The sequence below is a fragment of the Bos indicus x Bos taurus genome, chromosome 7 (assembly GCF_003369695.1).
Source record: "Bos indicus x Bos taurus breed Angus x Brahman F1 hybrid chromosome 7, Bos_hybrid_MaternalHap_v2.0, whole genome shotgun sequence".
NCBI lineage: Eukaryota > Metazoa > Chordata > Mammalia > Artiodactyla > Bovidae > Bos > Bos indicus x Bos taurus.
In genome coordinates this window covers 64,487,628-64,499,847 of record NC_040082.1, presented here as the reverse complement: position 1 = coordinate 64,499,847, position 12,220 = coordinate 64,487,628, and the positions used below count along the sequence as shown (strand labels likewise).

The 12,220-nt window shown below is 35.7% G+C and overlaps 1 protein-coding gene across 2 annotated transcripts in view; it reads left to right on the top strand.

Annotated features, from left to right (window-relative positions):
- The window catches only part of DDX46 (DEAD-box helicase 46), a 51,671-nt gene extending 40,613 nt beyond the window's left edge, over positions 1-11,058 (top strand). The window contains exons 19-23 of one of the 2 annotated variants that reach the window (XM_027546470.1): positions 1,087-1,260; positions 3,636-3,854; positions 4,364-4,508; positions 8,638-8,711; positions 9,926-11,058. In XM_027546470.1, coding sequence (XP_027402271.1) covers positions 1,087-1,260; positions 3,636-3,854; positions 4,364-4,508; positions 8,638-8,711; positions 9,926-9,973 — 660 coding nt within the window. In that variant the 3' untranslated portion in view covers positions 9,974-11,058. Of the gene's footprint in view, positions 1-1,086; positions 1,264-3,635; positions 3,855-4,363; positions 4,509-8,637; positions 8,712-9,925 lie in introns of both variants that reach the window. The other variant, XM_027546469.1, reaches the window with a different exon arrangement.
- Positions 11,059-12,220: the final 1,162 nt, after the last annotated feature.

Sequence of the window (12,220 nt, the reverse complement as noted above, 5' to 3'; positions counted from 1 at the left end):
TATCCAGGCTGTCAATAAATTAGAATAATTTATTAAATAAAAAAATTAAATTAATTAAAGATTAGAGCAATACTAAAATGAATAAAGTCAAAAGTAAAGTTATCCCTGTTACCTAACACTGTGTGCATTCCCCATTCCTAATTTTATGCATTTGTTTCGGATTTTAATGTCATGTATGCTGTTTAAAAGAGTGTTACTAAATTAAACATTAGTTTAAAAGTAGTTGATAGCTCAAACACCTTATTAGATAACAGATGCTTTAAAAAGAAGGTGAGTTGTCTGTTTCCATTTCAGTAAAAGTTCTTTCTAAATTAACCAAGTTAATTTTAAACCCTGAAAAAGTTTTTATTTGTATTTGGGATTTGAAATATTCGTCTAATTCCTGCATATGAAGGGATTTGCATTCTTTACTTGGTAGTGTTAGTATTCATTTTGGGGCAAAAGACATTTTTAAAAGGAAATGCTATAGCTCATGAGATACAAGTGGCTAAGCTGAGGATTACGCGGTGGCAGTAGGACTCACATGACTCCTGGAGAGCCAGGATTGTCAGCATTGTTCTTGATTTCATGGGGAAACCCACCTTCATGCCTTTCCTTCCTGGGTTCAAAGAAATAAAACAATAAAGGTTTTTCTCCCTGATTCTCTTACTCAGTTTTTTTTTGTAAACCCAATTGCGTTTTTGGAGTTGAAAAGAATTTTAGGAGCCCTGCCTTGAGAACATGTATCATTTCCCCTGGTAACCATTGGCTGTATTTTTAGTTGTCCACTGATCTTGAGTTATTGCCCTTCTTCCAGCCTCTTTGATTGCAGTGTACATAATTTGGCCTCAAGGCCTGGGCCCCAGAGCAACTTGGCTGCATCCAATTGGCTGCTCTGTCTTGACAGTTTGTGTATTTTCTGGACTACTCAGGAGTCTGCTGAAGTGGTTCTTGCAGCACTGTGTCTCTGTTTCTTTCTTTCCTTCCTCCCTCCCCTTCCCCCCTGTCCTCCCCTCACCTCTCCCCTACTTACACCTCCCCTCCTTCTCACCCTCTCTAAATTGGTATTTTAATTAGATTTTTACTAATGCTTTTTTTCTTGTTTAGATTGATGAGCAAATTGAAAGCATGTTTAATTCAAAGAAGAGAGTGAAGGATATGGCGGCTCCTGGAACATCTAGTGTTCCTGCTCCCACTGCAGGAAATGCTGAGAAACTGGAAATTGCCAAGAGATTGGCTCTTAGAATCAATGCTCAGAAGAATTTGGGCATTGAGTCTCAGGTATTAAGTAATTCGTTCCGAGTCTTAGTACTTTTTGTAAGTTATTTGATTTAAATGCTTTTTAAATTATATCAGCACAAGTGAACAAGAAGTTGTTTTAGATTTTGAGGTAATAAACATTTAACATTTGAATACAGAATTCTCTAAGTATTCACCTTGGTTGATTTCTCTAGCATGGTTAACTGAGGTCTTAATGCCTATTCTGGAAGGCCTGTTAACCATAGATAATTTTATAGAATAGTATTCTGAGTGACCTTACCAAAATCCCAAAGAAAGAACTCTCTTTTTCTTTCTTACTCTGTTTACTGGAGGGTTATTGAGCAAACAAACAATGCTGTGGAAGTACAGACACCCAGTTATATAACTCAAACTAACACGCGTTTAGACAATGGGAAACCGTTAAATATTTTACTTGCCTTCTTTCTCTTGGGAGTTTTTTGGCTAACTTCATTTTTTTTGTAGTTGATTTACAATGTTGCGTTAGTTTCTGTTGTACAACCAAGTGATTCAGTTACACATATACACACACACATACATGTATTCTTTTCTTTTTTTTTTTAACCTTTTATTTTCTACTGGGATATAGGCAGTTAACAAACAATGTTATGATAGTCTCAGGTGAACAGCAAAGGGATTCAGCCATATATATGCATGTATCCATTCTCCCCCAGATTTCCCTTCCATCCAGGCTGCCACATAACATTGAGCTGAATGTGCTTTACAGCATGTCCTTGTTGGCTATCCATTTTAAATATAGCAGTGTGTACATGTCAATCCCAGACTCCTAACTATCCATTCTCCCCTTACCCCCTGCAACTATAAGTTCATTCTCAGAAGTCTGTGAGTCTGTTTCTGTTGTATAAGTTCGTTCGTTTGCATCTTTTCTTTTTAGATTCCACATTAAGGGATATCATGGTATTTCTCCTCTGTCTGACTGACTTCCTCAACGTGACACTCTAGGTCCATCCATGTTGCTGCAGATTGCATTATTCCATTCTTTTTAATGGCTGAGTAATATTCCATTGTACATATGTACCACATCTTCTTTATCCATTCCTCTCTTGATGGACAGTTAGGTTACTTCCATGTCTTGGCTATTGTAAAATGCACTGCAGTGAACATTGGGGTGCATGTATCTTTTCTGGTCATGTTTTTCTCTGGAAATATGCCTAGGAGTGGGATTGTAGGGTTATGGTAGCTATGTTTTTAGTTTTTTAAGGAACCTCCATACTGTTCTTCATAGTGGCTGCACCAGTTTACATTTGCACCAACAGTGTAGGAGGGTTCCCTTCTCCCTCATTTTGTTTAACTCTCTCCAGCATTTTGTTTAACTTACTTTTTAATCAAGATTAAATTTTCATAGCATTCCCAAAGAACAGTTGGTTAATGTTGACAGTGTTTTTAAGATTTTGAGTGGTTGAGGACCTGCATGGCCCTGTGTCCAGTAGTTGTGTATGGGTTCCGGTCTGTAGTGCCCGAGTGGAATGACCAAGCTAGAGGCCAGTGGACTGACCTGATGAGGCAGCCACAGTCAAGGCTCAGAGCCTTGGGTCTTTGAATCTTTTTTAACCAGTGAATTACTATGAGGTGTTTACTCAAGCCTGTGCCTCTTGTGAAAACAGAGATGCAGCACTTCACCCTAATATTCTCTTGTATTATTGTTACTGGTAACCCTTGTGAAATCATATGGCTGTAACTTTTCACTGTTGTTTAAGTACATAGTAAAATTAATTTCTTTTTTTTTATTGTTTTAAATTTTATTTTATTTTTAAACTTTACAAATTGTATTAGTTTTGCCAAATATCAAAATGAATCTGCCACAGGTATACATGTGTTCCCCATCCTGAACCCTCCTCCCTCCTCCCTCCCCATACCATCCCTCTGGGTCGTCCCAGTGCACTAGCCCCAAGCATCCAGTATTGTGCATCGAAATTAATTTCAAATGTAAAAAAAGAGTATGTTGTATAAAGACATTTACTATAATTTATAGAATGTTGGGTTTGTCCATGAGGGGAAAAGGAGTTCAGTGGTAGTAGTAGGCAAACATACTGATTCAGAGGAAACCCATAGTAGCCACAAGGTATGTAAATGATTTTAGACATATTATACTATATTTGATATCAAGAGTTACCTAATGATCTATGGTTCAGTAGAATTTTTTAATATAGAGTTGGGTGTTTAGTTTTCGCATCAAGTAAGGCAGATATATTAAACTCTCTGTTATAAATATATGCTGTTAAATTGTCCTGTGGGTCAGACTCTACATAAGAAAGATGCTTTTAGTTAGTGCTTTCCAAAGAAGAGTTTGTGGTGGGATCTTTGGTCTTGTCTCTGTCCTCATTTGAGATTTGACTGTAGGTCTTCTTTAACTGCAGGATGTAATGCAACAGGCCACCAATGCCATTCTCAGAGGTGGCACCATCCTGGCTCCCACTGTATCTGCAAAAACCATTGCAGAGCAACTTGCTGAAAAGATAAATGCCAAGCTCAACTATGTGCCTTTGGAGAAACAAGAAGAGGAGAGACAGGATGGTGGACAGAATGAATCTTTTAAGAGATATGAGGAAGAATTAGAGATCAATGACTTCCCACAGGCAAGTAGCAGATTTAAACTTTTTAATTGAGTAGAAACCCTGTTTTTAGGAGTGAAAATACGTTATTTAAAACCTATGAAGGGGCTTCCCTGATGGTCCAGTGGTTAGCAATCTGCCTTCCAATGCAGGGGATGTGGGTTCGATTCCTGGTCAGGGAACTAAGATTCCACATCCTCCGGGGTACCTAAGCCCTCAAGCTGCAGCTAAGACCTGACACAGCCAAGTAAATAAGTAAAAAGAAAAAACTGAACATTTTAATGGCTGCTTTACTTTTTATCTAGATGGGGAGACAACACTGGAAATTTCATTTTTATGATTACATTCTAGGTACATTAGAATCTAAATGAATTTATGATGAAGGTGTTGATTAAAATTTTAATATTGACAAAAAACATGATTTAGCTAACCTATTCTTTTAGGACCTCAGGGTCGCAAAGAGTTGGACACGACTAAGCAACTGAACTGAACTGAAAAGAGGTTTCTTCTTCCCCAACTCTTTTGTTTCCTAGACTGCTAGGTGGAAAGTTACCTCTAAGGAAGCTCTGCAGAGAATCAGTGAATATTCTGAAGCTGCAATTACAATCAGAGGAACGTACTTCCCACCTGGCAAAGAGCCCAAGGAAGGAGAGCGGAAAATTTACTTGGCAATTGAAAGTATGTACTGTTGGTTCGGTTTCCATCTTGAGTTTGATCAAAGTTGATAATAGATGTAATAGACCCAAAGAGAATATGAGGTCAGTTCTAGAGAGGACTGAAAATAAGGAACACCTGTTAAAAAGTTTCACCTATCATTTGTTGTCTTTATTTAGGAGTTTAGTATATAGAGATGTGAGTGATCTTTGCTGGGGACTCTTTCATTTTTGACAATTTGGTCAAATTTGAAAATGACTAAAAGAACACATGTATTTTGGGGACTAGTCCATTAACTCCTTATGCTTCTGGTAAGTAGAATATTCTGGCCAAAGTTAAGGTTAGAAAGTAAATCAACTATATTAATCCCCTTAATGCTTGTTTACCCAAGCAGATATTGCCTCTAATTTTATGCCTGTAAATTCATACATGCCATTTTTAGAAAAATAGGACAATTAATACCACAGCTCAAAGGCTATAAGTAATGTGTTATCTAAGAGTGATCAGGTATGCTTTTTAACCTTATTTCATACATTCATAAGTGAACTCAAAAGACAGTTTCTATTTTGATTTTTTTCCTAATGTATTATCTATAACATAGTAGGACAACTTATCTCCTTTCTTTTATATTTAATTTTAATATCTTTATAATAGATTCTTAAGAATAGACCAGTCACAGCTCCATTTCATTTATTTCATGAACTAAATGTTTATTGAATACTGGTATGGGAGCTGTGAAGTAGCTTATTCCATGTGTCATGTAAATCTGGAGTCTGCCTACCTCCTGCTTAGATGGCTACAATGACGCTACCCCCACACCCTATACAATCTCAAACACCGGCCTAGTCCATTGAATCATACACATACACAGTACCTTTTAAAATTAATAATGATGAATTGCAGTAAAGGTATAAAACTCAGATACAGCCTGTATGTTTTCCATGTTGTTAATAATCTACCGTTACTGTACAGGAAGATCCATACATATTTCAACTGATGTACAAAGAAAGTAGGTCCAGAACTAGACAAATTGCATTTTTTGGTTTGTGATTGTGACTTTGGGAAGCTGGATCATATGTATTGATATTTCAGGTCAGGTTTTTAAATAGTACCCTTTTATATATCCTGAAAGATTTTTGCCCTGCCAGTGACTCAGTGTGTTTTTGAATCATGTGACACTGTTCCTAATTGCAAGGTAAAATGGGGATTGCTGGCATTGTGATGTTCAAGGAGAAGAAATTACACTGACACCTTTCTGTGCTACTAGACAGCTTTCTCTTACAGTTGTATTATTAGGCCATACAAGATGTCATTCAGTGAAATCTGATGATAAAACCTTGGTAAACATGGAGTCATCCTTGTTTATTCAGCTTGAATATGATAGGTGTCATTTAAGCAAAACCAGTATTTTATTTTATTTTATTTTTTTGTAATATACAATATTTTAAGTATCTCTAAGATTTCAAAATCAGTATTTTAAGTGACATTGTTTTAAAGAGGTAAATCAGAGATTATTTTTTGCTTTGAAAAAGATTCCTCTAATTTATTAAAGGTAATTATGCTTATTTAATGTAGTATAATTAATGTATGCCAGGTTTAATTTGTATATAACTACCAGAACACATCTACTGTACTACCAAATGAAGTGAAATGAGAAGCCGTCGGCTTCTGCCAACTTTTCTATCTACCTACAATGGTTCTGGGTGCTTTCCACTGTGAACTTGTACTTAGGAAGTAACATCTAATTTTTATAATCTAAGCAGGTCTTTCCCTCCCAGTAACAAGATAACCTTGTTAAGAATGAATCTTGAGAATTCTAGATGCTAAATAAGGGCTGGAGATTGGTAATTAAAATGATCTAAAGCTTTGAGAATTTTCATAGATTAGATTTAAATGATCTTTTAGTTTTTGAAACTCCAACCAAATCGACTGAACACTAATGGGATGAAAGCAGGTGTTGCAAGGAGCCTAGTGTCATCTGTTTCTAGTTCTGTAATTGGAGGGACCCCACTGCCTGGCTCCTTAGAGGCTCAGTGTGGCTCAGCAGCTCCAGGCCTCCCACCAGGCAGTGGGAAGGAGAACAGGAAGAACGTACGTGCCTAGCCAGCCTGTATAATTTATAGCCTGTTGTGTGACCCTCTCTTTTTACTGGTGGAGAATCCCTTAAAAGCAGCCAGAGTTGTTTTGGGACCAATGAAAGGAAATGCCTCTTTTTCATGACAGCTTATAAACATATGTAACCCATTACCTAAAGAAGCTGTATAAGTCAAAAATTTAAACCGGTCCAAATGGTCAGGTTCTAACTAACACAGGAAAATTGCTCTTCTGCTTTGAGCTGTGTGAGAGTATCATTTTCCTTCTTTTTAAAACAGCATAGAGTGTCAAGCTACACACCAACTCATGCCAAGTAGCATATTTTCCTTCTGAATTTGGGGTTTTTTTATACTTTTGATTCTGGCTCAGTTCTTGATTCTACCCTTGGCTTCACATGCATCCATCTCTCTTCCCTTCCAGCACCCACAGCTTTAAAATGCTGTGGTCAGTGGCTGGTGGAGGTGTGGGGCTTAGATTAGATTCATAGCCATAAGCATGTCTCTTTTCTTCCTGTTGTTAAACTGTTTCTTCCTCTTCCTTCTCCTCATCCTCTGTTTTCCTCCTCTTCTCCCCCCAACTCCTCCCTTTGTCCTTCTCTGTTCTCTGTGGGTTTGAAAAAGTTAATCGTATCTAATAAAGGGTAGAATTTTCCCATTTCTTGCGAATCGTTTTCCATATTTGATTTTTCTTACAGAAATAATAAAAACATAGTTCTCTACATTACAACCCCAGTTCTTTTTTCTGACATTCTCTCACTCCTGGTACTTAACCTCTGGTCTACTTCTTTGTTCCAGTGCTTTTCCTTTTATAGGTGTGCACCGAGTTCCCACTCTAGACTTGCCTACCTCCTGGCATTGTCCCCTGCCTTCAAATCCTTCCACACCTATCCTTGATGGAGCTCTAATCTCCATTTCCTCTACTTCTGCTCCCTGTTGCCATTAGTCTTACTGACGTTTCCAACTTGGTGTGTCCCATGAGCACCTCCGCTACAATGATGTCAATTAACCACCATCACTGCTAATAATAACACCTGCTCTTCCTCTTGGATTCAGTATCTCCTTTATTACATTTTAGTTTCTTTACTTGTGACTCAACTCTTAGCATCTTACTTTGTTCTTCACTGTTCACATCTAATCAGAAAAAATATTTTGTTCATTCTACCTCAAAAATGTGCATTCACGATGGTATGAACACAATCCTGTGAGAGCACTGAGGGAAGAAACATTTAACGCCACCTGGAGAAGTTAGGGAAAGTTTCTTGGAAGAAATGATATTTAAAAGTTCCTCTGATAAGACTACTTCCTAATGTACTCATCTTGCTGTAATATCATTCCAAGTTTGTTTTTCTAGTAGCCTACAGGATCACACAGAGCATAGATGAGTACTTCATATAATGACTCATACAGTATGCCACACATGGGGGGTGCTTCTTGAATTTATAACTATACTCGTGTCTCCAGCCCACCTCATCTGTTTGGCTGTCTTGCTGTGTTCTTTCACACACTTTTTTCTCTCAACCGTACTATACTTCTCTTACTCTTTGGTCTTTAAACATTCCTTCCTTAATCTGTACCATTGTACGCATGATTGATAATGCTTTCCCTGTCATGGCTCCTCCTTCAGCTTTAAGACTTTGTTCAGATGACACATTTCTGAAACATTTGCTGACTTTAAAGAACATAATAAACATCCAATAAGTGTTTGTTAAATAACTGAACCTAAGAAGGTGTATTTTACTTTTCCTTTTTCTTCTATTTTGGACAAATTGCAAATCATTTTTTCTTTGCATACCAATATACCAAGAACTTATAACACTAGTACTTCACTAACCTTAACCCTCTAAGCACTAAGCTCAGTGGTTACATTTGAAACTCTGAAAGTAATAAGTAGCCATGATACAATGTAGATGATATTCCACCAGATATTGAAAGACTTTTCTTGGCAAGTAGTACAGTGTTCCTGAAAGTCACCTACAGTGTTTCTACTGGATCTCAATGAGGTGGATAAACATCCAGTGTAATTCCAGTAATATGAATAATGTTCTCCACTCACTCACCAGGTGCCAATGAACTGGCTGTGCAGAAAGCGAAGGCAGAAATCACCAGGCTTATAAAAGAAGAACTGATCCGATTGGTGAGTGAAAACCTCAAGGACTTGTTTGTTCTAATAAATGTTTTATTTAAGCATTTAGTATAAATACAGCAAAATAGACAGATGATATAGTTTGATGAATTTTCACAAACTGAGCACACTGGTGTGATCACTGCCCAGATGAGGAAATAGAGCACATTACCAGGCTCCCAGAAACCCTGCTCATGTTCCTCCTTGTTATTCATCGCCCCCAAATGGGACTTTCTGACTTTCAACATCATAGATTAGTTTTGCCTAGTTTTGAACTCCATATAAGTGGAATCAAATGCTGTGGGCTCTTTTGTATCTTAAGTTCTTTCTCTCAACATGACCTTGAGGAAATCAACCCATGTTTTTACATATAGCAGTTATTTTTGTGGCTATATAGTAGTTAAGCCTGTGGATTTACCACAGTTAATTTATGTTTTAGATTTTGAGGTCATTTTAGTTTTGAGTTTTTATGAATAACGCTTCTCTGAACATTCTTCCACGTCTCTGTAGTACACTTCAGTATATTTTTCTTTTGAGTAAATGCCGTAAAGTAGAATCGCTAGTTACAGGGTATGTATAGTTTAGCTTTAAGTTGGTATTGCTAAATAATTTTTCAGAGTAGTTATACCAGTTTACATTGCTTTTGGCAGTGTATGAAAATTTCAGTTTCTCTACATTTTTGTCACTGTTTTTAAACTTACGTGTTTGTCAGTGTTTTAAACTTAGGTATGGACTTAATTTGATTTTGGATATGGACCTTTTATAGACCACCTTTCCAAAGGATGCAGACACCTTCTTGTAAATTCTCCCTACAGTGTGTATGTTGGGATGAGGATCCTTTGAAATGAAACTTTACAAAGAATGTGTTTTTTAGGGCTTTTCTAAAATTTCCCTTACAGAACATTTCTTTGGATGGATAAAAATAATTTAAAGAATGGAATGTAAACAAAGCAAGAGGAAAGAATAAAAACAAACTTTAAGTCAAGTGACTTTTACCGAGGAGTGATAGAAAAAGAATGCTACCACCATTAAGTTGGTTCAGAACCCTTGTTAAGGAGTAGTTGAGTGAACACAGAGAAATGATTGTTAAATAGTTCTTTCTTTCTCACTAAATAATATCTGTATTTTAAATATATGATATTTGTATAATAAGTTTGTAAAGGAAATTACTTAACATATTTTTTTTTCCCTTTTACTAATCATATACCTTTTATTTTTTCCTGTAGCAAAATTCATACCAACCAACAAATAAAGGAAGATACAAAGTCTTATAAAACATCTGGGAAAAACTTTTACCTGTGCTGGTCTGTGATAAATGTGGCAGTTGTTGTCTTCAGTTTACAATGTATTTTAAATTAAGATTTTTAAAACTCTGTCTTGCTGATTTTTTTTTTAAGTATAAGAAACCAGTATTTGTTAACAAATCTTCTTTCTGTAAGTACCCCCTGAATTATCAAACTCTATTTAAAGCAGGCCTGTTTTCATTAAAGTGTCCTTTAATGTAAAACTTAAATATCAATATTTTAACTATCTGGGTAATATTCCAGAAGTTTAAGACAATTAAAATATTTGAACTTTCCATTGAAGATAATAAAGTATAAAAGTTGCTAAGGGGTTGTTCACCTTATCTTCTTACAATGAAACTGTGATCATCTCCTCAGAAAAGGTGAAATTCTCTAATTTTGTGTCTCTACCTTGAGCTTAAATCTTACTTGACTCCAGTAGAACAATATGAACTGGATATAAGAATGTTACACTAGAATTTTTACAAAATGGATTCAAAGTTTTTGTTTCAATTTTTATCATCTTATAAGGGTCATAGTTGGACTGCTTTTTGGTTATGTAAAGTTAAAGTTTTGTAGTATAAGAAGTTTTTGCATTCCTTTACTAACTGCTAAGAATTTTAGTATTGACTGCTTTTAGGTTCCCTTCACAACCTCTGGCTCTGTGCCTAGCTACTAGCTCTTTTCTAATCTTCCTGAAGTGAAAGTGATTTGTCACCTGTAAATATGAATATAATTGTTTTTTCCCCTTTAAAGTGTTCGTTTATACATCTGTATAATATAAACACCCTACCAATCTGATTTTTCTTCAGGATTATTGAGTAGGTTGTGAATTTTCTTTTTTTTTTTTTTTTTAAAGCATGGCACCCACATTTTAGACTTAGAATTTAAGCATTTCTCAGTGAAATTTAGTTTATAAAGAATCATAAATTATATTTTTGAACCTTGATATATATTTCCTGAGTATCCTAATTTAAATTGTGATAATTGGATCACCTAATGTTCAAGAGTCCTGGTGTGTTAGAACTTGATATGGTTGTCACTCTTTGAAAAAATAAAATTTTCAGGAATTAAATAGTTGTATTTCTTAAAAGATACAGAAGTTCCTTTAAGTAGCTTTGACTTAGAGCTTTTAAAAATGAAAAAACCCAAAGCATATTATAGCTGTTAAATCATTTCAATAGTATATTAAATGGTTAAAGTGACAGGAGGTATCAGTCATGATTTCCTCAATCTGAAGTTATCGTTACTGAAAATCTCAGGTATATTCTTGAATCTCTCACATATCCACTTTTTTACTTGAGGAAGAAAACAGATAAAACACGTGTAACAATAGAATCAAATAAACCATTTTCTCTAAAATTTTAGGCATCTTGGGCTCCTCCACCCCCATTTATTTATATCCTTATTTTTATTACTTAGTGATAGTTTCTTTCCTTTGATAGACTATGTCACAGGCCCACAGTGATGGCAATTGGTGCTCCCTTCAGCCTGCTCCATCACTTTGAGATTCAGAGTTTTACATCATTTTAGTATTATTACCTTTATGTTTGTACATCTAGTTGTCATAAGCCACTGATAGTATTTTGTTAAAATGAAGCACATTTCTTTGTTACTACATTTTTTAGTGTCACATTGACTCTTTGATTTTTAAAACTTGAATGACGTACAGATTAATTTGTTTTTTTAAAAAATGCAATATCAATATTTGCTCATGTTTTTTAAATTCCTTATAAAATAAAGTTAGCCTGCATTTTCCTAAAATTATCTTTGCTGATGTTTATTGCTGCATATCTAATTTTGTTTACATTGCTAGGCATGTGAGAGAAGTATTATACTCTATTAAAAAATTCTCACAACCCAAAATACATAGTTCTATCCAAAAATACCTTCCTAAAGAAGCCTCCTAATCTTTGATGGTGTTTGTATTTGGCATGAGATAGGCTGTAGGTGAAACGGTGCATGTGCCAGTTGGTGTTTTATCACAGTGACGCTCATTCTTAAACAGTGGGAATACAGAATGAAATTATAATGGCTAGATTCTCTCCAACTCCTTTCAGACACTTTATTATCTGATATATTTTGTATCTTACCAGCCTTGTCGGTATGCCAAGGTGTTCAGCTGGGAGTCAGACTGCAGTTCTTTTGAAGGAGGCAGATCCTGCATGCAAAGAAGTTTTTGTTTGTTTGAGCAGAACCAGCTCTTGAATGCCTGGGGTTTATAAATCCCATGAAGCC